This window comes from Pimephales promelas, chromosome 25 (assembly GCF_988280905.1).
Source record: "Pimephales promelas chromosome 25, fPimPro1.hap1.1, whole genome shotgun sequence".
Taxonomy (NCBI): domain Eukaryota; kingdom Metazoa; phylum Chordata; class Actinopteri; order Cypriniformes; family Leuciscidae; genus Pimephales; species Pimephales promelas.
The window spans coordinates 15,806,344-15,833,585 of NC_142793.1; the positions used below are offsets into that span (position 1 = coordinate 15,806,344).

Consider the following 27,242-nt stretch of genomic DNA (forward strand, 5'->3'; position numbering starts at 1 on the left):
TAAACGACTGTAAAACGGTCACTGGAAATACATCTGTGGTCATTTTGCACTGTTCTGCAACACTAAACACTCCACAGTGAGCTTTTAGAACTCCCCAAGACATTTAGGCACATGTACAGCCATTAAAACATCATCTCAAGCAAACCACAAGCGATGCTTCGCAAAGAGAAAACGAAGCAGACTTGCTAAAGAGACTTTTTAAATGGACTGAAGACAATGTGGTGTAGTTTCTGTTTCCCCGCATCCTTTTTAGATGCGAATCATTTCTTTTCTTAACCCCAGGCACTGGTTTCCTGGAGACAGATTAAATTTCAACGGCTTGAACATCCTCTTACAAAATGGAGTGTTTACACTGGAGACTCACCATTAATGTAATCTTCGTCAATGATGTGCAAACTGCCATTCAGAGGATCTCTAAACTTACCAGGAATTATGTAAATGAGAAGGTGATGATAATAAAACACCTCACTGTGAAAACAGCAGATGTTTATATTACTCTGAAATCGGTATCAAAGAAAAGACACGATTTCTGACACTAAATCGAAGAACATTTGAGACTATGTCGTCTAAACGACACATTATTGGATGACCAGGGTCATTTAGTGTCACATTGATTCATTTGATTAAATAATACTTTCACTGACTTCCAAGTTCTCACATTATTTTGTTCAAAGACGTGCTTGAAGCAAGACCAGCATATTCAAGGAATAATTCTGCAAAGTGTGCTTGAACTTTTTAAGGGACGTTTTATGCAGAAATACCTCATTAGGGCTAATTATGTGTATACAAGGACTGATATTACACACAAAAAATGTACACCAAGTTTTCATTTTAAGTAAAAGTGCTGGCATATTAGAGTTCCCTTTATGACAGAGCCAGATTCCTTAATTTGTTAAAGAATATTTTATGATATTGATCCCGAAGCGAGTCTTCCAAGCATTAATAATACCAACCAATATTTCAGCCAATAGTCAAAATACACAAATAGACAAACAAATTAGCAAACAAAAGGCATGAGAGACCAATTATCTCAAGGCCCTTGTAGCTTTCTAATGTTGGTAGAAGTGTGTTTATGGCGTATTGCCATTCTTTATGTTAACTTAGGTAGGACTGTATTTGGTGAATGCGAAACAGTAATTTTCCCATGGGCTAAATGAACCAGCCACCTGTTTTCCAACCCCCATGAAAGTGAGAACACACCACCCAGACATCCACAGACACACCGAATCGAACAAAGGCTGGGAGCGAGTCAGCCAGTCTAATCTGACTTGTCTTTTTTCTTTGGTGTAACTTTACCGGCCACTGCAGACCCCACTGCCCCGACCCCTCCCGTTACCACGGAGACACCGCCTTTGACCAATCCCACTCCAGCTGCAGGAACACTCGTCACAGCCGTCTTGGTCAGCTCGAAGCTCTTGCTGCCTACCCAGGCCACGCCTCCGAGGGTGGCACCCACCGCTCCTTTGGTGAAGTTGAACAGCCCGCCGGTCACTCTCCACACCACGCCTGCTTCATTCTTAGGGTGGTCTTTCTCCAAGTCTGAAAAACAGTAGATTTACATAAGCGTAAACATTCAGGGCCAGATTTACTAAACTGGACAAATTAGCGTGAGCGCAATCCCATAAAAGATGGGTTTTGCACGCAAAAAATAAACACAGATGCAGCCAGATCATTTCCGTAATGACCAACGCAATCTACCAAGAGCCGCGCAAATCAGTGTCTGGTTTAAGACATGCTTTTTTTGGGTTGTAAATAATGGTAGCCTAGAAATCTAGACGCACCCTAGCGGCAGCAAAAATTATTTTGCAGCAAAGTGTGGTCTAGCAACTCTCCGTTGGCTTTCGAAGTGGAAAAAACAAACTCTGGTCAGGCCAATCATATCGTGTATAGAGTTTGTGGGCGGGCTTAACACAATGACGGCAGAGTTGTGACGGTTCTGCGCCGTGATTTCCATAGGTGATTTCCCAGATACTTGAAAACAAACAAGATGCAGCTGGTGAACAGCGGCCTTTCGATTCGGCTTTGGCCGCGACTCTGGATGACTTGGAGTTAAGAGAACGTCACGCCATTCTTAAAAAAGGAAGATGTGTTCAGAATTGACGACCGGATACGGCAAAAGTTTAATATATCAACTTGCTCCGCTGGAGGGAAAACCATGGGAAAACGCATGGGACTCACTCAGCCACAGCCATTCATTGCTCTGGTTGGTTAGCACTATCCTATGATATTGAAAGACAACCATTTATCCCGCCCCCCGGATTGAGGTATGCCCATTGTGAGTTCCCAGACCTAACATCTTGATAGGTCTGGCTTGCCCGGCTAAAATAATGGCACACATACCAGTAAATTGACTTAAAACCTTAGTAAATCTCCTTGCATGATTAATCTAAATACTCTCCTCCATTAAATTTAGCCTCTGAAAGGGAAACTCCCACAAATCCATAATAAGGTCAGCTGCAAAAATGTCCAAATCCTGACAGTTGTTTTTTAATAATAATATTTGTTAATAAATCTGACTCTAAGAGTGTTAAAATGATTTGTAATTTTATGACCAATAGAGTTCACCATGAAATCACAATTGACAATTCTTCTCTGATGACACGTTTTCTGGCGCAAGGATGGGACAACAGCAAACAACAACCAATCAATTCCTGATAGAAAAATTAAGTCCCACCCTACATTTTTTCTTGTTCGAGAAGCTGTTTCACTCATACGTCACAATAGGAGAGAAAAGACTAGCACAACTTCTGTTTCATGTTGAATTTAAGTGTCCAATAATTGATTTGCAAAAACACATGTTAAATTATTAAACAACAGCAAAACATAATATCCACTTTGTTAAATTATTATAATTTTTACAATTCATTAGAGTCACTTTAGTTTAGGGTCCAATTCTCACTATTTTCGAACTATTAAATACAGCTTTTGTCTCATTAAACTAGTAATTAGCTTATTAAATTAGTTAGTAAGGTAGTTGTTAGGTTTAGATATTAGGGTGTAGAATAAGTAATTGGACCCTAAACTAAACTTTTACCTTAATTTTATTATTATTACGACGGGGAAAAACGCCAATGACTTGCACTCAACCTTAATTGAACCATAGGGACCTTAACTTGGGTTTTGCTTTTTTGACTTGGCCCAGAAAGCAACCATCTAGTAACCAACCAGAAACCACTGAGATATGTATGGCTATGTTTTGAAAGACTATTATATATAAATCCAGCTCCATTTTGTCATTCCCAGTTCTTTCTGTTGTACCTTTTATGAATCATCAAACCATGGCAAATATGATTATTATCTACATTCCAATTTTTCATTTAAGATAACTTGGTTCCTAAAGCCATGATTTTGAAATCATGTCTTTCAGGAGTCAAGACTCAAACATTTATGTAAGTATTGCTTATTTTCCTCTTTGTGATGGTTATGTGAGACTTAAAGCTTCAGGGGAGCATTGTGAAATCACCTCACATCTACAGACCTGAGTAATACAGTGAGCAGATGTGGTCTAAAACACGCACACACACACCAAACACCAAATAGCACAATCTTTCCCCTTTGTTCCTTTGGCAGAATACAAGACAAAAAAGAGACTATTTTCCTTCCACTGGACAACTAGCATTTACACACCCCACAATACTCTGTGGACTGTGAACAGAAATTATATCTTTTACATTCAATCAATACTGTCAAGGACCGCTTGTCTGGGCTGCTCGATGAGCTCCCAGGTGAATCGATGTGCCACGGAGAAAGCCGTGTGAATGACAAGCAGCGCATCTTCAGATGAGTCTCGTGGGACGGTTGAGGGAAAACTTCATGGAGCAGTCAAGGTCGGCACACATGCGGTTCATATACGTGCACAGATATGCACGTGCATAAACAACAACAGACACACGCAGAAATAAGCAGAACCAGCCTTGATGTGAAACATTTTTAAGATGCAACTAGAGAAGATTTAACTAAAGCCTACTTTCCTCGCTTTAGCGGCCTCTTGCAAATATCAAAATTCATTAATATGTATGAAACATGCCTACAAACCTCTTGCTTCTTCTAACACCATGTCTCTACTGTGAGTCCCATGTTCAGTTTAGACAAGCAAACGACTGATGTTTCTTATGAATTTTGAGTGTCCCTGATATGCAGAACCAGAATTTGTTTTCTGAATTCTCTCTAATTTTAACAAAATAACCAAATTAATAGACATGAGGATAGAACCAGTTAAGGAGTTCAACGATAATGGTGGTAAAACTGCGGTCAGTGACAATGTTGCATATATGCATATAACAGAATCCTCCTCAATAGCATAGTGTGACAAAAACGCATTATTTGCAATATAAGGAAGTTCAGGAAATGTCAATCCAACACACAATAAAATACATAGCAGCTATATAATAGTGCAACCCGATAAATCACTCACAAGATGCAAATAACGAGCAAACAATACATGTCGCAAACCTCAGTTTGTATCGTTAAAAATTATATGCAGTTTATTAATCACACAGACAACAACAAATACATGTGCACATCATGAATGATTTCTGTTGAGCACAGGGATGGAAAGACCCCATCCTAATCTGGCTTAACTGACTACTGACCTAAAAGAATGGGATAATGCAGCTGGTAGGATCTGATTGAAGAGGGGGAGAGCGTGTATGTGCTGTGTACAGAGCTGTGCAAGAAGGAATAATTGGTAACAGGTTACAATAAGATTCATTATTTAACATTAGTTAGCTAAATTAACATTGCTAAAAAAAAACAATGCTTCTTCGGCATTTATTAATCTTAGTTAATATGCATTTCAACAATAACTAATGCATTATTAAAATCAAAGATTGTTTTTGTTAACATTTTTTTAATATTAATAAAGATTAATAAATACTGTGACAAATGTATTGCTCTTTATTAGTTCATGTTAGTTAACTAATGTACGTTATTGTAAAGCGTTATCGAATATTCATTTATCCCTGATAAATGCACTAAACTAATGACTAAACTTCTAGGTATTGCAGAAGGATTACAATGATTTAAAATTACATAATTTAAACATTCAACAAAATATTAAATATATTAATAATCTCTAAACTCTATAAAAGTCTTGTGCAAAGTTAAATATAGTAAAATCTTGTAAAAATAGTAAAAAAAAAAAAAAAAAAAAAAGTTCCTACAAACCTAATGCTAATTCTTTAGCCCGAGATCATGTCTGATCGAGGTCAATGGAACACAAAACAAAATTTACAGAACTAAGTCTACTAGTTGTTCAGGCCACAAACCATCTATCCAATTTAGCAAATATGCAGTTCTTCATTATAATCAAACAGTCGCTAGAATTTGCTGAGTAAATACCCTTGCGTGAGATCAAATATACTGATCTTTCTAATTGCTTACGTTGTTTGATCAATACAAAAAAGGTATCACACCCAATTCAAAGCATGCTGCCAGAACTGCAAAACACGCCACAGCTTTCTTTCTTTGGAAGAATGACCAAGTTATTCTTTATTTGACAGGAGCCTTCAAGATCAATCAAATTCTATAGCAAATAGAAAATGTCAATTTGTGTTCAGATGCAGGGAAAGAACAGTGACATTTGAAGGCTTAGATGGAAAGGTTAAGATATTCAGAGGCGTGTTACTCTTTCGAGAGAAGGAGGGTGAGCATCAGTAGCTAAAAACCCACTCAACAAGCCCCCTACAAAGGTTACCGTGTTGGTCTCGACAGTTAAATAAACATTCACAAAGAAACTGAATGGCGTATTTTACATGTCCTTCTAAGCGCCAAAGCTTTCAAGAGAACGTATCTTTGTCCCTAACTTGTAGATTAGGTTGTAGAATCTTGAATCTTGTAGACTAGGTTGTACAACTGAAAGAGGAATCATTGACTCACATTGCTCGGGTGCCTCGAAGCCAATCTATACATCAATTGGAGCAAGAAGCCTGCAGCAATCATGGACGAATAAAGTTTTAGGTTGTGACAGAATCCAAAAGCCCCAACTAAAGCAAGATAAGTGGTCTCCTTGGTGCCCAGAATGAGCTGAGAAAATGATCAGGGCACACTTGAACATTCTGGTACATGAACCCTGGCCCCAACTCTATAATATGTTCCTGTCGAGGACAGCCACAAGTAAGACCTTTAGATAACACCAACAATGCTGCATTCACAAACTGGAGGGAGGAGAACGGAGATAAAGTCGATAACCAATACAAAGCATTTTCCTCCAGTAACCCACTTGGACAGGAACAAATAAGGCCCTACGAAGTATGACTGAGCCATCGGCGGCATATATATATAGTAAACCAAACAATCGTGGAGGAAACAGTCATTTAAAAAAAAGTCAACGTTTTCTCAAAACTCCCTACTGCAGCTTTAAGACGGTAGAACAGGGAGTACTAAACAGTTAAAAAAGCGAAAAACAAAAATACAAATTAATTAATTTTGTGCAGTTTGTTGTAACGGGAAGCACATCCCAGAAGAAGAGACATATTACTATAGTATTGAGCTTACTGTATGTACCAAATTGCCATCTCTATAAAAACCAGTGATATAGTCCTCTTGATTTAGACCTGCCTGACCTAAGCTGAATTGGATAGCCAAGAATCCATTCCCAACCAATCAAAGCCGAACATGTTCCTGAACGAGAGGTGGGCTGCCAGCCTCCGGCGTAAATCTGTCGCCTCTGTAAATTTATGAGTCTGTATCAATACCCACATCATCTCTCTGTAGTGCAGAGAAATAATGGTGAAAATATTGTTCTCCTCACTTGGCACTGAGATTTACAGTGTGTGAGAGAGCGAAAGAGAGAGAGAGAAGGAGAAAAGGAGTAGTAAGAGTAGGGAGGGGGTAATCGGACCTTCCCCAGTGATAAAAACCCCCAGCGGAATTCAGCTCTCCGCTGCTCCACTCTCACCAACAAGAACCATGTCAACTCCGTCCCTGCTGAGGTCTCTATTTTTAATCCCTGTGCCCGAGTCGCCTGAGGCATAACACAATGAAGGGTCAAGTTAAAATGAGGTTTCGAGAAAACGGCCTGGAAGGGAATGTACTGAATTATCGTTGGACCTTGCTGGACATGGTGTAAGTACAAGAGACTCTAGGGGGAAAATGGCTAAACAAGTAAAAACTTAAAAAGATAGACCATACAAACATGGACACACCTGACACTTGGACACAAATTCGCATTTCAAATGAATAAAAAGCCAGTAGCCAGTTTTGCAGACCATACACTTGCAAGGACATCAACACTGCTACGATTAGAAGCTCCATTCGATGACGAGCATTGGCAATTATGGGACTGACAAGTCTCTACTGAAATGGAGTCTGAATGTGGCCTTTTCCCCCGCTGGCCTGATACAGCTGCATTAAATAAATAAATAACTACTAGTGAACCACTTATGGAAAAGGTCAATGTTTCCACTGGGTGCGCAAGCTTGCTAGCGTCTGACTTATCGGGAGAGACATGTATGACACTTGAACCTTTGTGCTTACTCATCCCAGTCCTTCCTATTGTAGGTTTGTTGACTTCAATAAGCAGAAAAAGACCTTTTCCCGCCAATCCCCCGGCGCAAGGATCTGATAATGTGTTCAAATGAGTCACTCGTGCCATTCGCCTTCAATATTTATATCGATGACAGGGCCCATTGTGTGATTTTAAATGCCAGCGAAGTTGCTTCACAAGCTTTCAATGGAAGCCCATGGCCGCCGCCTTGAAAATCCTAACAAAGCTTTTAAAAGATGCACAAGCATGCCCTTTTCGGAAAAACGAAAGCTGAGTGATGAAAACATCTCTTAGACACGTTCTACGATATTTACCCCCTCACTATTAGCTAACATCTTGAGTCTGATTCTGTGCTGTCAAAGATAGCACACACTAGCTGCATCCAGTCAAACACCCATGCGATCATATTCCTAAATGAAGACGATTCGGATATTGGTGCTTTCAAGTCGTCTCGTATAGATCGTATTTGCACATTGCACATTTCTTTGTTCTTCATTTTCTAGAACAAGAGTTTAAGAATCTTGCTGTAATTTTGTGTAATTAATTGAAAGAAAGTACTTCGCCATCTTACTCCGACAAAAGTGACTTAGATGTGGTCGTAAACATGACTTCCCACCTTGTATGTACGAACTTTCCAGGAGGACATGAATGCACCATGTCTATTAACCAAGTACAATCATTGCAAACATTCAGATTTCTATCTGTATCCACATAGTCTCATTATTTCTGTGATAAAAGTTTCGATATAAAAACTGATGTCTACGGTAGTGATCAAAATACCAACATGACATCATGACTTTTGCGTAAACATACACGCCACTTTCAAGTCAAGTGGCGTATTATCTATACGCATTTTGAGCTATATTTTGAGCGTGTATGTCTACGTCGTTAAATGTCCGAGTGATTCCGCGTGTATGTACAAGCCGTTAAATGTTCGAGTGATTCCTCTTGTATGTACACGCCATTAAATGTCCGAGCGAGTCAAATCAAAATGTAGATCTACATCTAGAGAGCGATATTTTTTTTCCTAGATGGGAGGGGAAGACTCATAAATGGTATTAACCGCAGTGACGGGTAGGTTTAGGGACGGGGTTGGGGAAGGTCATATATTTATACATACAGTAATAGCGTTAAGTCAACGGCGTTCATTAACACGCTGAAAAGCGACTATATGTGTTGATAGGGTTAGGGTTAATTGGCGTGTCATACATACGCTATTTCATGAGATGAGTCTGAAAATACAGTAAATTACATTTTAAAAGTAACTTAACGCTTCAAATAAAGATAGCATCAATTACATAGTTACACCAGTAGGTAGCACGACAATTAGACATTTATTTGTCAGATTAATTGAATATTTTTTAAATAGCCTTTGAGTTGTGGTGGGAGTTGTAGACCCCCGCCACAACTCAAATTTGTCAGGACCTCTAGTAAAACAAATTTTTTATAGTCATCTATTCAAAATGGTGGGGGAATAGTAACCTCCATTTGAAACAAATAAATAAAAAATCTATCCAGTGTCGTGCAGCTACAGCATACAATAAACATCTATTGTGCGATTTCAAATGCTAACATAGTTGCTTTACAAGCTTACTGAAAATCTAAACCAAGCTATTAAAAATTTCATAAGCATAAAAACATGCCTAGCTTTTTTTCAGCCTAGCTTATGCTAACATCATCAACCTATATCTCATGTCATTTTCATTACTCCATTAGCCTAGCTTACTAGTATCTTCATTACTTATTAACATAGGTCATCAACCTATATCTCACATCATGTTACCATATATCTTACCCTAATATTTATTAGCCTAGCTCATGCTATGTTCTATACCCTATAGCTCACACCATCTTCATTAGAATCTTAGCCTATAGATTACGATTAACTTATTTACCTATGGTTGCATCTCAATCAGCTCTTTAGTTTAGTAGTCAGGGCACTGATCAGGGACTCGGCCATTTTAAGCAAAATCCTTCCAGTGCACTGAAACATTGGGTGCTTCTCAATACTCAAATTGATGCTTAATCACTTCTCCGTCCTCCAGCCTGTGACCTGGAAACTGATCAAAGTTAGCCATCTTGAAGGACATCCAAATTCTCTAATTGCACCGTGAAGAGACGAGAAACGAGGAAGCTTCCATAGGAGCCTATGGCCATGAACGAGGATGCAAAGGTGTCTTGTCAAAAACCTGATGCACGTACAAATTCTCCTCCAGCTTTACCTCTGTCACAATCATTTTAATTTATGCTTTATACTTTTAGTTTAAATAAACCATACATCTCACATATTTCAACAGGGCATCTTGCTTTTATAATTATTTCTTATGAATTTCTTAAATAACCGAACTTATTTCTTAATAACCAAACGTGTTAAATGGATTAGCCCCACCCCCCTTGTCGGACATTTTTAAACTAAACACTAATAGTGGTGCCAGGACACGGGCCTCCAAGTTCTGTTCAGAAGAACAGGCGTTGGACAAAACTCTCGGTCCGTGAAGGCCTGTATATTATGGAACAGTATCCCCATCTCGGTCAGGGAATGTTCCACATTTCCTATATTTAAAACCAGACTCAAAGTGTGGCTTATAGCAAACCAGTCTTGTGACCACTAAGTGTTTTTTTTATTTTATTCTGCTTGTATTTTTAATTTTTTGTTACTTTGTTTGTTGTAATCTTTGTATTTTTGTCATTTGTCTAGGGACTAAGGATGTAAATTAGCCCTGTGGCTATAATCCGGCATGTTTACGTCTGTTTTGTTGTCTCAATTCAGATGTTCATTAATGTGCATTGTCCGAATCACGCAACTGTGCGAGCCAACTGATTATTAAAATGTCAGCATAAACATACATCACTAGACAGGTAATGAACAGATTCAAGTTACATTTATAATTTATTTTTAAATGTTGCACATATATAACCTATGTAACAAGCAAAGTATTATAAAACTTTAAACATACAATATAATAAAGATATCAATTCTGCTTTTGTTAATAAATACCAATACAGTGATGATGTACAATTAGGGCGTTGTCATGTCGCAGCGAATCGAGTGATCAGATTCCCAATGTGTAGTGAGCCAGGATCCCGACTGGTGTACACGATATACTTGTTTAACAGTTAGGAAGCTAGGGAGCTGATTGAGACGCAGCCTTATATAGCCTAGTAAGTCATATTCATTAGTTTATTAGCCTAGCTCACAATATATTCTATAACATATAACAATGTCTTCAATAGCTTATTAGCCTTCCTTATCTTATAGCCTATTAGCATTTACAGTAACTGACATCTTTAGCCTAGCTCATGCCATGTTCTATAACTTATCACTCACAAATAATAACTTCAATGGCTACTTTTCCTTTTTTATATCTTCATTAGCCTATTAGCATATATCCCACAACATCTTCGTAAAATTAAGCTATAGCTCACGCCTTCTCTCTAAGCCCACGGCCCACGCAATCTTCATTGACATGTAAGCGCTACCAATTCTGGATATAATTCTGTTTTGTAGAATACGAAAGTTCTGTGAATGTCTAATTGGCTGCTGCGGATTTGGTGAAAACAAAAACAAATTCCATCTCCGTCAATGCGAGTCATCGACTCAGCTAGGAGAGGCTGTTTTGTAAACATGTTCCATCAAAGTCAATCACGACTACGACTTTTGGGACTTCCTAATGGTGAAAGAGATCCAAGTGTTTCTATAGGGAGCACAGAGGAATGCGCTTTTACAGCAACCATGAAAATTGAACCTAGAAAGACATCAAATCAGTTGTAACACGCATACATAAACTAGCAAAATACTATAAATAATAAAATAATGCATTAATAAATGTAAATAAATAACTACATTACAAATAATCAGATCTTCAACGTTAAACCAGCATAACGTGTTGCTATTTCAATGCAAAAACAGAAGGGCGATTAATATTAACTTTTAATTTTTGTTCCTCACACAAAACTATTGTATGCGTTTAAACAACTTGTATGAATTCTTTTAGGATACTTTGTGCCGTCTTTTTTTAATCACATTTGAATTTTGACAGTATAATTTACCATCGTTGTAAAGAGCAGCTCTGACATTCTACCAAATACCTCCTTTTGTGTTCCACGGAAGAAAGAAACAATATGAGTTTGGAACGATGTGAGGGCGAGTAATGATGACAATCTCTTTAATATCATCAATCCATTTTCTAAAACACCGTTGAAAACAATCCATCTTACAGTACAACAACCTTCACTTCAGATTCCCCCTGAGAGGTTTCCATTCACAGCCTGCAACACAAGATCGAAATGAAGAAGACAAAACCCTTCGATCTCGGTTATCTAACAAATAGCCACCACGAAGCTGAAATTGTCATTGCCCACAATTTTGTCTTCAATTTGTGACACTGATCTCGAAGCAGATGTCCCTTTATCGTAAGAAATTAGAGTCAGATGATTGCAAAAACCATACTGATTCAGCACTCCAACACTAATAATTCAAACAGTCTCTATTTTCCCCAGATGGATTTCTCTGCTATACAGAGTGTGATTGACAGACGGACGGCACACGCTTGCACTTCAGTAGCTACAGATGGAGGGGAAAAAAACTTGCCTGTTCCAGCTGAGCTTACTGAAGGAGAACCTGGCTTGCGGTTCCTGCCCTGTCCTGCTTTTCATGTCAGACTTAGTGCTTGGGGATTTAGAAAGACACGTCAATCCGCAGAAAAAGTCTCAGAGTGTGCCAAAAAAAAAAAAGCAATGTACATTAGACCCTACCATCCTTAGATGAAACGGCAAGTGTAACTGAAATTTGCGGTGCAGATTCTGAAATATATATCAAAGAGTGAAGCTTTTAAAAGTGGAGATCTCTCATATCACACACATCAAAGAATTTAGGCTACATAATGTTTGGAGCCGCAACACTGTCACCATTCAATGCAGAGCGCTTCATTCAAGGCATCCCACCCTAAGCATGTCTCTTGAATTATACATCAAGCAGATGGTGTGCAGAATCGTCAAGGTAAAATCTTAAATAATTCAATGCAGGCAAACCCCCAGATCACCCCCGCCACATTTTTGTTTACTGTTGGTTTTGCCAAGCAGGGATTTGCAATGATAGCGGTGTGCAGCAACACGCCAACGAGAGATTCTGCTGACCACAGGGACGAGACGTGCACAACATAACTTTATTATACTTTCATATTTGAGGGGACAGATGTTCCGGCGCATTTTTTCATCTCTGGCTTATGCCAGTAGACTCGATATCAAAAGCAGCTTAGAATGAAGCACCAACATGATTGCATGGAAATAAATGAATTGCATTGACACAGATCTAACTCGTCCTTCGATGAATGTACATTCCGATCTATAAAGTAAAACAAATGATAAAATGTATAATTATAAAATATAGTAAATGTTTATATATATATATATGCGCATAAGTGCAATTTATTAGTAATTAACTTTATTAGTTAATATTTATTAATATACAAAATTTTCACAAGTGTTTATACAAATAGCACAAGTATATAATTAATTACAAGTACAATTATATAACTATAATAAATGTACACTAGTAAATGGCAAGAACAGAATAGTTGGACCTGGTGGACAATTAAATTGACCAAAAAAAAAAAAAAAATGGAGATACTGGGACAAGGATATCATAGAGACTTGTGGATAGGCTCCTTTGGCTTAGGATAGCAACTAACAACCTAGCAATTGACACTGAACTGTACGAAACACATATTAATGACCGTGTACTTGTCAGAAAATGGGCGCTGGATTGACCCATGAGCTTTGTGGTGTCCCAATTTACCACAAGCAACACAGGGCTTGAGGATAGGTGTCAGAGAGAGAGACAGAGAGAGACTGAGAGAGCGAGACTAGAGAAAATGAGTAAAAACCACAAAGACAGAGAGGTAGTTAGTGAGGAAAAGAACAGAGAAAGTGAGAAAGAGAAATAGAGAGAGGTAAGGAAAGAGAGAGAGAGAGAGAGAGAGGAAGAGGAAGCTGTAATGAAGTGTCATAATTTACCAGTCATACTACAGATGGCAAGTCGGCTCCTTGCTGCTTTTCATTGTTCTATGCCAAAGAGGTGGTGGAGAGCAACTGTCAGTCCTTTGAAAACAGCCGTGGAGAGAGATGCATTCACTCAACCTGTCATTTCACCCACCATTATGTTCCCTTGAAAAAAAATTGTTTCTGCTCGTCATGGCAGAGGAAATAATTGGATGTGAAAAGCATGGTCACACTTGGGTCAGAGACAGCCTTTGCCTTTCTTAAATTAAACTCAAACTGTTTGAATGTGATAAATTTCTGCCTTTCCCGTTCTCATTCCTTCTCTATTGCTAGATATTAAAACAATTTTATTAAGATTATTATGATTTACGTAAAAGCTCTGTTCCTTACAGCCACAATTTCAAAGGAGAATTTCTTAACATATCACTACTGAGAATACACACACTCACCAAAAGGATTATTAGGAACACCATACTCTTTCGGCTGCAGCACTGTCTTAATTCTACGTGGCATTGATTCAACAAGGTGCTGAAAGCATTCTCTAGAAATGTTGGCCCATATTGACAGGATAGCATCTTGCAGTTGATGGAGGGCGCGAAGCTCCCATTCCACCACATCCCAAAGATCAGGGGTTCTCAAACTCGGTCCTGGAGGGCCACTGTCCTGCAGAGTTTAGCTCCAACCCTGATCAAACACACCTGAGCAAGCTAATCAAGGTCTTCAGGATCACTAGAAACTCACAGGTAGGTGTGTTTGATCAGGGTTGGAGCTAAACTCTGCAGGACAGTGGCCCTCCAGGACCGTTGAGATCTGGTGACTGTGGGGGCCATTTTAGTACAGTGAACTCATTGTCATGTTCAAGAAACCAATTTGAAATGATTCAAGCTTGGTGACATGGTGCATTATCCTGCTGGAAGTAGCCATCAGAGGATGGGTCATGGTGGCCATAAAGGGATGGACATGGTCAGAAACAATGCTCAGGTAGGCCGTGGCATTTAAACGATGCCCAATTGGCACTAAGGGGCCTAAAGTGTGCCAAGAAAACATCCCCCACACCATTACACCACCACCACCAGCCTACACAGTGGTAACAAGGCATGATGGATCCATGTTCTCATTACGTTTACGCCAAATTCTGACTCTACCATCTGAATGTCTCAACAGAAAACGAGACTCATCAGACCAGGCAACATTTTTCCAATTTTCAACTTCAACTTTTGGTGAGCTCTTGCAAATTGTAGCCTCTTTTTTGGTATTTGTATAGAGATGAGTGGTACCCGGTGGGGTCTTCTGCTGTCTAGCCCATCCGCCTCAAGGTTGTGCGTGTTGTGGCTTCACAAATGCTTTGCTGCATACCTCGGTTGTAACGAGTGGTTATTTCGGTCAAAGTTGCTCTTCTGTCAGCTTGAATCAGTCGGCCCATTCTCCTCTGACCTCTATACAAGGCGTTTTCGCCCACAGGACTGCCGTATAGTGGTAAACCCTAGAAAATCCCATTAACTGAGCAGATTGTGAAATACTCAGACCGGCCCTTCTGGCACCAACAACCATGCCACGCTCAAAATTGGTTAAATCATCTTTTTTCCAATTCCCATTCTGACTTGGAGTTCAGGAGATTGTCTTGACCAGGAACACATCCCTAAATGCATTGAAGCAACTGCCATGTGATTGGTTGATTAGATAATTGCATTAATGAAAAATTGAACCAGTGTTCCTAATAATCCTTTAGGTGAGTGTATGTACAGTATATACGTACATATACACACTACTGGTCAACGTTTGTTTTTGCAGGTTAGTTGCTATAAATGGGCTGTTTGGACTGTGTAAATTGGTGTACATAGTACTAGACTGAACTTCTATTTTAAAACAGGAAACAAAATCCTGTTTCCCAGATTGCACTGTAAAAAACCGTCATAAATCCTTTCAGGCTATGGAGCAAAAAGTTCAGAGGAAAGCTCCAGGTTGGGCTGTGACAGATTTGACTGTGTCTGAAATCACCCCCTATAAACTCCTTCATGATTCTCTACATTAAAGTTCACTTGAAGGAGTGAATAAAATGAGAGAGCAAATTTGGACACCGAGTGTGCTTGCGGTTTAATAATCATTTGAAATTTAGCAAACTGGCTGCTCCAGTATAAGATGAAAATATTTATCTTGAAATTTGTCATGGAAGCTACATACAGTATAAACCTTAATTAAACAATTTAACACTCAATTAAAAAGGTATCTATACCTGTATGATATTACGCTGTAGCCGTCAAATTAACTGCGGGCGCCATCTTCTGGCAAGACGAGGGAATTGCACTCTCACAGTGCATTATGGGCATTCTCTAGCCGTTGAGTGTACGTCGGTTGTACATTCGTTGTAGTGGTGCATTATGGAATTGAATGAGTATACTCGATAACGTCCACTAGGGTTTTGGACACCACTACAAATGGCTATCCGCTCAAACAATGCCGTATTTAAGGGTATGGGGGCTATTTCGGGCACAGCCTATGAAATGGACTGTAAAGCTGATGCGCATCAGTCCTGATAGCTTTTGAGTTTCGCTCTTGAGTGTGCGAGATGGCCCAGCATGAGTGTGCATTTAATGAGCAGAAAGCTTCCCCTTTCCTTTGGTTTGTGACAAAGCATTCAAGTGACAAATGTCTCCCTGTGATCAGACAAGCATGGAGAGCCGACATTCACAGATGCTGTCCACACAGCCACTGTCCAAAAGTAAATTGACAATATCTATTTGCTTGTGTTGTTACCTCGTTGGTATGAATTTCTGGTTTGTTATACTGGACATAACAAACATTCATCTCTGCCCATTAAGCTCATAGGCTGAAGGGCAGGAAGTGAAATAAAATAAAAAAAACGAATAAGGCCACATATCTTTACAAGTGTGTGTAATTTGACAGAATTGTCATTTTTGGGTAAACTATCCATTTGATAAACAAAAACAACTAAGAAAGCCATTAATAGTGTTATTATGATATTATGGTTAAAACTAAAACTAACTAAATAAACTAAATGAAAACATTTTCATTCACCAAAATAAAAACATAACTGAGGAACATTTTTTTAACTAAAATACATATTTTCTGAACTTAAACTAAAACAAAACGAAAATGGCCATAATTTTTTTTTTTTCAGATGCATGGTATTGTTGTAAAACATAATTATTAATATTTTATATTATTTACCATACATTATTATAAAACTTATACAACCCACCTGTATTTAACATAAAAATGACACTAAATAACACTTAAGAAACTGTTGTTAAACATTTTAAAAGTTAAATTAACAATTAACTTAACAAAAAATAAATAAAATAAAAACAACAAGACAAATGAAAAACTACATTTATTTTTTTTAAATGATAATAAATGCCCATTCACTCAAGGACCTTATCTATGACAATAAGGACATATTGTTAACACTTTACAATAAGGTTTCATTCATCAACATTGGTTAATAACATTACGGACAATACATCTAGCATTTATTAATATTAGTTAATGTTAATAACATTTACTAACACATAATTAGAATCAAAAGTTGTAATTGTTAACAATACGTCTTTGCCGTTAAATGTCCTAGTGATTCCGCGTGTATGTACACGCCGTTAAATGTCCGAGCGAAACGAAGCAAAATGTAGATCTACATCTGGGGAGCGATATTTTTTTTCTAGGATGGTAGGGGAAAACTCATAAATGCTATTAACCCCAGTGACGGGTAGGTTTAGGGATGGGGTTGGGGTAGGTCATATGTTTATACAGTAATCTAACGTTAAGTCAACGGCGTTCATAAACACGATAAAAAGCGATGATGCGTGTTGATAGCACGCCAAAAATTGAAATACGAATTGGCGTGTCATACACACGCCATTTCATGAGATCAGTCTGTGAAATCTGACTGTGATGCTATCAAAACTTTGCCCAACATGGTAACGTTGACTCAACCAATGGCGTGAGTTTGGGGGTGGTGCTAACTGTTGGCCAACCAGGAAGAAAACCTTACTGAAATGTCATTACACTGAATTCCCATTTGGTGATGCAATTGGCACCACCCACCCCTAGCAGGATAGGGCGACCATTTATGGGCGATGGAATAAAAGTTATTCAATAGAATCTGTTTTAACAACTAGACACATTATAAAATCTACACCCAATAGCAAGAATTCAATTTATCTTCAAAGCTAGGCTGTAATTCTTTTGTGACACACACCATCTGATAATTCTTAAGTAATCCATCTACACCACTCTATTTTTAATTAAACACATTACTTAAAATGAAAAATAAGTCGTAAGAGTGAACACGAAACCACAAGCTTCTTTCTGCACTCGAACCGATCCATCATCGCGTTCAGGGCTCTTTGATCAGCACATATGTTGATCTGTGTTTTCGGCAACGGGGGACCTAATGAAAACGCCGAGGCAGAACCGCAGGTGGACGATGCACCGGGAGCCTCGTGAGGCTGATGGTCCATCCATCATCCTTTTACACAACATCAGATTGAGCCCCTCACGTGCACTGGATCTGTCAGGATGATGGAACAGCAGCACGGCTCCAAACAAACAGGACAGAAGTGCACGAACTCAATAAAACATCATTTTTAGCTATTATTAACTCGATTCTGTCTTGTCGACGTAAAGGCTCGATTGATTTAGTTCCGGCTGCTCTCGTAGGTAAATGCACACCTTGAGCTGTAATTGCACAGGATGGTTTGAAAGATTGCTGGTGTGTGGTTGTGAGTTTACAGCTGATTTGAGGAGCTTAGCATTAAGGCTGCATGTGGCTACAAAATACAGGTTGTCGGTTCTGGTCTGGAGTGCTAAATACTGCTATGTTCATAGACAGTTTGGTGACAACTGTGTTCTATATCCAAAGTGAGGGGTCAAAACCAAATTTTGACAGAAAGATTGGTTGATTTGTGCTGTACAAATTGAACTTCAGTCAACTGGTTGTCAGTCACATCTGTGAAATATAAGCACTAACTTCGCACATTCTTTTCTGTTCATCCCAAACAGAAGGTCTACACAAGCACGGTCAGTGACTAATACAAAAATGCTATTCAAACTCGCATTTCTCACCACGGACAACAACAAAATGTGCTGCTAAATTAATATATGTACTTTTGTGGTTTGTTTTAAACGGCCTTCTTATTTGTCTGATCTGTTAAATTTGAATAAGCCATTCAGATGTTTGTAATCCACAGATAATATTCTGTCCCATGCATTCAAGATCAAGACTGAAGTTGAGACGTCTTTGTAGATCTGTATCCTCTGTATAGGAGTTTAAATCAAAGTTAAAGTCATATTTTTTTAACCTAGTTGAATTATTCAAGTCATCATAAATGTAGGGGAGTGCAGGGCACCATGTAACGTGGGGCTAGTTGTAACACACTTGTTTTAAATACTTATACATGCCATTTCAACACTATATAGAGAAGGAAGGAAAGAAGGAAAGAAAAAAAAATTCCAAAATCTTTGTAATATACCATAGCAAAAGTACATTTCTTACTTCAATTAAAATTAAACAAATCTGATATTATTTTAACCTCCAATTTGTTGTTTAACAGTTGATGTAGTTCTTCAATGCTTTGCTAACTAGCAGAAGACTCTAGCAGGGTTTAAACCCCAGTTGTGCAGTTGGGGCATGTTGTAACACTGCGTTACAAAATGTGCCCCTATTAGAAATAAGCTCTTATATTCTATACTTTTATGAATTCTATTGAGAAAACAAAGAGAAACATCTAAATAAAGTCTGAGAAATTATTAATTATAATTTTGTTTTGAACTATGTGTTTGTTGTCAAAAAGTAGTATATTTTTAATTGTTAAAAAATGCCATTATTTTATATGAAAAAGTTAATAATTGTATTTTATTGAGAAAATATTTTGGTTTGACTTGCATATTTTAGATCAGATAGCATTTTAAGCTGTCATTTAGTGACGTTACAATGTGCCCCTCACATGTTACAATGTACCCCATCTATGGGGCATGTTGTGACATTTCACTTCCATTCTTTCAGGGTAAATCAAGAAAAAAGTATACACTGTATTAATAAAACAAAACCACATAATTGTACTAAACATGTGGGAAATTAATGTGGGAAAATAAATACTCTAAACCCTAAGTACAGTGATGTGAATAAGTTTGGACACCCATGCTAAAGTTGCCTAAAAAAATAAATAAAAAATCATCTTTTGGATATTGATCTTAATGCCTTAATTAGAAAAATGAGGAAAACTCCAACCTTTAAGGACACAAATTTTCTTTGTGAATGAATAATGCATCATAAATAAATAAATGTTTTTCCTTAAAATACAGGGTGCATAAGTCAGGACGCCCCTATGTTAAATTCCTATAGAGTCAGGCAGATTTTTATTTTTAAAAGCCAGTTATTTCATGGATCCAGGATAATATGCATCCTGATAAAGTTCCCTTGGCCTTTGGATTTAAAAAAGACCCACATCATCACACAACTTCCACCACACCTAGAGATTGGCATGGGGTACTTTCCATGAGATCATCTTTCAATGCAAATCAAACCAGCTATTAGGCTAACTGTAAACCAAGTAAGTAAAACCATGCCAATCTCAAGGCATGGTGAATGGTGTGTGATGATGTGGATCTATTTAAATTCCAAAGGCCAAGGGAACTTTATCAGGATGCATATTATCCTGGATCCATGAAATAACTGGCTTTTAAAAATAAAAACCTGCCTGACTCTATGGGAATTTAACATAGGGGCGTCCTGACTTATGCACCCTGTATTTTAAGGAAAAACATTTATTTATTCATGATACATTATTCATTCACAAAGAAAATTTGTGTCCATAAAGGTTGGAGTTTTCCTCATTTTTCTAATTAAGGCATTAAGATTAATATCCAAAAAATGATTTTTTTATTCCTCTTTTTAGGCAACTTTAGCATGGGTGTCCAAACTTATTCACATCACTGTAGATTTACACAAATTGACAAAATCAAAAGTGTTACGTTACATTGTGCCCCACTCTCCCCTACTTATTTTAATTATGTTATACTGTATATATATATATATATATATATATATTATATATATATAACAATTTATATGATTCATCTCACCGAGGTAATGAAAAATTATTATAATTGTTAGAGAAAACAAAACAAGACCAAACTGTAATGCCTCTGAGGATGAAATACAAATTAAACCCTTAAAGAAGCAATTCATGGTGTTTAGGGACATCCACAGTTACTGGTTGCTATGGTTACAGGTATTACAAGACAATCTGAGATTCACAATAAATCACTCATAAACACAGTTATCAATCCTCAACAGTGATTTTGTGAACCTAACCAATCATATGCTAAAAACAAGCTATGAAAGAAGAGGAAGTACTGTAATTACTCTGTCAAAAATGTCATTTAGCTGATATTTTACGCATTTGAGTAAAGTAAACGACAGAACCAATGACATACAAAAACATTATTTAGACAGGGTATTGATGTCTAAATGAATGCCTCAGCAAGTATGTGCATCAGACACACAGTAGTAGTAACAGAAGCTCAAATAAACTGACAGACCGAATTTCTGGCATATTGCGTTTCTCAGGTTTACGCCAATTCCAGCCTGTTCACTCAGAAAATAAAGTGCAATCACAATAATAGGGCTTGACAATCTAACCTTGATTGAATTTCGCCGCCACTAGCTCGCACTAAAACACACAAAGGACATAATTGTGAAACAACTACGTTCGCCACTCGTAATTTGCTCAAAACCACCATCCTGCCTTTCATTCTGTCCTCACATGTGACATTTACAGACGAGGTAACAGCACAAGCTTGAGAAGAAAAATCAGGTGCAAATGTTGCATCAACAGAAGAAACGGTCTGTAAACGGTACACTCTCTGCAGCAGTGCGAGCGAACGCCTCAGGGAGGAGAGCTCCATTTTGCTTGTATTTTTCCACATGATTATTAGCATGTGGGCTAGCCTGTCTGGTTCCGCTCCAAATCCTCTGTGACTATGTCTGACCTCAGACGACCATACGCCCCGAACGGACTCATTCTGTATGGCTGCAACATCAGGGGCGCTTCAGGAAATAAAACTTACTGGCTTGATAAGACATATCAGCGTGCAAGAAATGGGACTCTTTTCACAAAGTACTTTTGTGTAGAACCACGTTAAGAAAGAAGAGAAAATCGCAATGTTTCGAGAAAACAAGATCTTCATCAGGCAAACCATTATCAAGGGGTTTTCCATTCACAAAGTAAACACTCACACTTGATAATAGACATGGACAATCAACAAAAGAAACAATTATCCAATAAGAAGAAAAACAATTGAACCACATTTTCAACAATTGTATCAATGCAAGGACAGTAGTGACTGTTTACCACAGATTCACCATCTTTTATTCACACTGGACTTCAAAACTTTACGCTCTCCTTAGACAATTCATTCAGAGCTATGGACAATATGAACAATAAGTGTGACCAGGAGGGTCATGAGTATCGGTTCACCTTTGCGATTATACCAACAATTTAATCTGCTCAGATGGGTATCCGCTTGTATGCTAAACGTATGCTAAGCTAATATGCCGAGCAGTTAGTTTGCAAAAAAATAAGCTACCAAAAACACACACAAACAAAAAAGGGCATTTTTTTTTTCAATTTACCAACACCTGACTCTTAAACCAGTTCTTTTCAGTGAATCAAAAACATCCAGTGGAAGCAGTATATTCTCAATCACACAAAAAATTACTCAAAAGAGCCAGTTAAATAATCATTCAAAAAAAACTTCGGTCTTGTAGTTTGAACCTGCTCACTGAATGAATTCACTGAATCTGTCAGATAAATGACTTAATCAACAAAATTATAATTACCAATCTGATTATCGATTAATCATGTCTACCCGCTGAGCACGGAAAACATCGTCACATCACTTTACAGTTTTTCAAGTAATCTACAACTTGAGAACGATTTATTACGTCCATATATATATATATATATATATATATATATATATATATATATATATATATATATATATATATATATATATATTATGCCCCTGATTAACCGATTAAAAAAGCAAAAAATTTTTCAAATGTAGCATAGCATATAGCATATAGTAGAGCCCGACCGATAAAGGATTTAAGGCCGATACCGATACAAATATTTGTTGGTTTTAAAATCCGATATATCGGACGATATTTTTATTTTATTTTTTTTATTTCAGAAACGCACAACAAAATATTAAAAGATTTCCCTAACATCCCCATCAGTTTTTATAATTGTTATTCAAGCAATGTATATCTCGTGACCAACTCAACGAGTGTTGCCAACAGGGACGGTGCAGAGTGCCCTCTGGTGGACAAACTATACAACTCTAACACTCATGACATGGTTGAAGCGTGTTTCGTCCATTTTTTTTTAATTATTAATTTATCGGCCATTATAAGTGCCGATTCCGATAGTTTGGAAAATTCCTAATATCGGCCGATAAATCGGTCTGGCTCTAGCATATAGCCTACAAATGCAAGCTAATAATCATTCTTTGCACAAATATTGAAGCGGTTCTTTGGTGTCATTAACCGATCGGTCAGGGCATCACTGATTCAAGTAAAACACACCTATTCTTAATTTCTTAGTACTCATTAAAGGTTCTTATGAATGGAATCACTTTGTGGTCCTAGACAGACTTGATTGAGTGAATGGACTGAATTGTTCATGACACAGGGGTTCAGATGAGCAAAGTGGGTGCAGTCCGCTTTCACACCAACCGAACTCTGCCGACAAAAAAATGGTATTCTGGGCTTTGAAACCCTAAGCAGATCTTTGTGAAGTCACTGAGATACTGAACTAGGGTCATTCTGTTTGTACTTCAATCCCTTCTGCTATTTACTCAGTTATATTAAGCCTGGTTCAAACAATTCCCCTCCATCTGAAAAGACGGCTCAATGCACTTCAGTATCCTCAAGCTCAAAACCCATTTCTTATAAAACACCAGTTATCGTGATGGCCAAAGTCCCCAAAAATAGCTCTGTATACGTCAAAATCAACACACACTAAATCAGAACAAACAGCTCAATATGCACAGCCTATATCTGAGAGTATTCTTGAATCCATGCAAGTTCTCAGCAACAAAGATGGAGAAAATCGCAGCGATATCATAAACTATTTCAGGATCCGCACCGAGGCAGCAGCCAAAAAGCCAGAGGGCAGGCATTTGCTGTTACGCAATCACCTGTGATGCACTGGTGGGCAGCAGGCACCGAGAATCCCAAAGCAATTTATAGCAACATAATGCTGCCATTTAAACTAAAGAGATTGTTTCTGGCAAAGCAGCAGCATCCGAGCCTTCACCTCGAATAGACTTTTTATAAAGAGACAAGACAAGAGAGCTTTGTTTCTTTGTGCTGTCCCTGGACGTAAAGATCAAATAGCACAGAGAACAAAGGGAGGACATTGATCACGGAGTGGGCACAAAAGCTTAATTTAACTTAAACACGTTCAGTCACTGAAAGATCTTTAGCTCTTAATGAAAGGCATTAATATAGTGTATGCGGCTGTTATTAACTCCAAATGCAGCCCTGTGTGTATCAGAGGACACCCGCAGGGATTTATAGAAGCCGTTTGAAAAGATGAATGAATTCGGGAATTAAGTTTACTTAAACCTTTGAACAATTTGACACTCCAAACAGCATTTTTTTTCCTTGCTGAAATCTTCCTGCGTTATGTTGATCAGTGTGGCCCTCTGCAGATCACTATACTTTACTACAACATTACAAAGATAACAGATGCTAAATGTGCTTTGACAAAAAAAAATCAACCAGATTTCCCTGAGGATTAAAAAGCGATCAGTTGACTCAACTTAAAAAAAAAAAGTTAGGAAACACGTCGCCTTAAAATTATTAAGTACAAAAACTGAATGTGAACAAATTTAGTCATGTGGAATTGTCAAGTTCAATTCTTACGTTTATTACTTAATCATTTTTAGGTTTACTCTTCTGATATCTCTACTAAGTTTTCCAAACACAAATATACATTACTGTTTAAAACTTTGGGTCAGTAAATCTTTTTTTTTTTGTAATTAATACATTTATTCAGCAAGATTGCATTAAACAAGTGAAAGTATTAGGGCTGTGAAACGATTAATCGCATCCAAAATAAAAGTTTTTGTTTATATAATATATGTGTGTGTAGTGTGTATAATTATTTTGTATATATATATATATATATATATATGCGCATGCACTCAAAAAAAATTATATGTTGGCTTTAATTAATTTTAATTTGTCAACAGGTTCCACATAACTGGATTACGTTAAACAAACATAATTTGTTCATGTAACTTCAACACAGTGGAATTATGTCATTACCCCAGAGTCTTCAGATCCAATATAGAAGGCACAGCACCGTTTTTTTTTTTTTTTATCTTAATCGGTCTGCCAGTCCAGTCTCGACCTGTGTCTTGTTTACAAAACAATCCTCAGTCCTCCTTTAACTCAATCTGTTTGCAATCACATCTTTCTCAATAGGAAAATGCCTATATTCTGATTGGTTCCTGCTGTGTCAGTGGCCAATGAGCTCGATGCTCAACCTTTAAAAACACTTGGTCAGCATTTGCTCTAGCAGTTTGCAGCATGCTTCAGAAACCCTCCGCCTTCCCTGGCTCCACCTGTATTGATCTTCCATGGGTAATTCAGGTATGCCATATTGTATAGTAGCAGCATGTCAGACTTGCTCACAGCAGTGTGTCGTGTGTGTATTTGCAATAGCAAGTCCCGTACTTTCTCTGCAGCAGCAATAATCAACAGTAAGAGCAATAACATCTAAATAATTTATTCCACCAATACCAAACATATTAGCATTGTTGTATCCATTACAATGCCAAACACTCCATGAGTTAGACAGAACTGTTTTTACATTGATAAGACATTTTTCTTGAGCAGAAAATCAGCATATTAGAATGATTTCTGATGGTCATTTGACACTGAAGACTGGAGTAATGATTGTGAAAATTCAGCTTTGCATCATAGGAATGAATTAAATTTTAAACTATATTAAAATAGAAAACAGTTATTTTACATTCTAAAAATATTTTACAATATTGCTGTTTACTGGATTTGTATCAATTAAATGCAGCATTGGTGGGCAATCTGGGCATAATACATTTCTTTCAAAAACACTGTATACCATTAATAAACTTTTGAACAGTATTGTATTTTTTTTTTTAGTTGTTCTTTGTTGCAAATACATCTGATTTCCTTTAGAAATTGTAAAATAATGAATTAAACTTTTGAAATGCCATTTGTTACACCACAAAGCAACCAAGAAAATGAACAAGCAAAAGTGACTCAAATGATTAAAAAAAGAAGACGACCTACCACATTTTCCGCTATGTACCAATATACATATTGGAAATACATTTTCCATTAGACATTAATGTGAGGTGACCTAAATAAATACATCTTTTGTATTTTTTTTTCAAGTTGTTATTTTTCCTTGCCATATCAGCACTAACTGCTAAATAAATAATATACAATTATTATTATTATTTTTAGTAAAACCTTGTTTGTTTGTTAAAAAAAGCTTATGGACATGTTTCACACATAGAAATTAATTTAATTACATATATTGATTCCTATTTAAGAACAAAATATTAAGAAATAATCAAGCTGAACTTACCCTCAGGTGGTTCTTCATGCAGGTAAGGTGGAAGTTCTTCATTATTAGGGTCAGCAGGTGCTTCCTCAATCACCTCAGTCTCTGCACTCGGGCCCTTCAATTAACAAGATTATACAGTTTATGCTATTATACAGAAATACAAACCCGACAATGTAAACAACAACACAATCCTTCATGTTATGCAGTACATTTTCATGTTTCCATCAAGAATATAAATCAAGATAGAATGCAATTTCCACAATTATAATTCCATGTGATCTTTGTTACATTGAGGCAAGTTGCTAAATAAGGAAATTACATCACTTAGCAGCAGTAAGTCAATTCATAATTTCAGTAGGAGAACAACAACACAATCATAAGTTGATTTGATGACATCTATGATGTTTTATAGTATTATTTGATTTATTTCTGAAAGTCTGCAATACACATTTATATAAACACTTACTTAAATTATCAAGTATATTTATATCTGAAAAAAGAATAGAGTGCAAAAGTAGGCTACTGCATGATATGAATGACCCAATTACAACAACAATTATCATTATCATCATCGTCGTCATCATCATCTCAACCAATTTACACCATCTTACACAGCTAAAATCTTAAACTTTATGGTTGCAAAATGAAATAAAAGTGATACTGCATAGTTTATACAGTGGTTTTTGCATTATCATGCTGATGATATATTATACCCTATTTATGCATCGACTTATTGCCAGCTGCCCCGTTTATCTAGAGCAAGATAACACAATAATTATCCGACTAAATCGCATTTAGTGACAAAGAAACAAAAAAGTCCCATGCAAATACTTCTGATTTAAAAAATTCAACAGTTTGTGCTCGTGCAGAATCAGGTAAGAACAGGTTTGGCTTCAATACTGTCACGCAAAACAAACAAAATCCTCCACTCACCTTCATTACTGAGGCTATTAATACAGTTTTAGAAAGGACGTCTCTGCACTTCAATATTGATGGAGACGCACAAGACTATAAAATGGGAATAGCGCTTAATACGAAATAAATACAGCGTTTGCTATGTTTTTCAATGCAAGCGGAAGTGACGTTGGGGATGTTTACGGAATTTGGGG

General features: G+C 37.3%; 1 protein-coding gene across 1 annotated transcript; it reads right to left on the minus strand.

The window, feature by feature from the left end:
* Positions 1–27,221, minus strand: LOC120460422 (transmembrane protein 263-B). Its single transcript, XM_039648187.2, has 3 exons — positions 27,067–27,221; positions 26,155–26,248; positions 1–1,539 (listed from the first exon to the last, which is right to left on the minus strand). The coding sequence occupies exons 1-3, from the start codon at positions 27,070–27,072 to the stop codon at positions 1,259–1,261; spliced, it is 381 nt and encodes a 126-aa protein (XP_039504121.2). The 5' UTR covers positions 27,073–27,221; the 3' UTR covers positions 1–1,258.
* Between the last annotated feature and the right edge of the window lie 21 nt (positions 27,222–27,242).

Coding starts and splice junctions, on each gene's coding strand:
- LOC120460422 (XM_039648187.2), bottom strand. Junction 1,540..26,154: donor GCATGAAGAACCACCTGAGG/GTAAGTTCAGCT, acceptor ACTGTTTTTCAG/ACTTGGAGAAAGACCACCCT.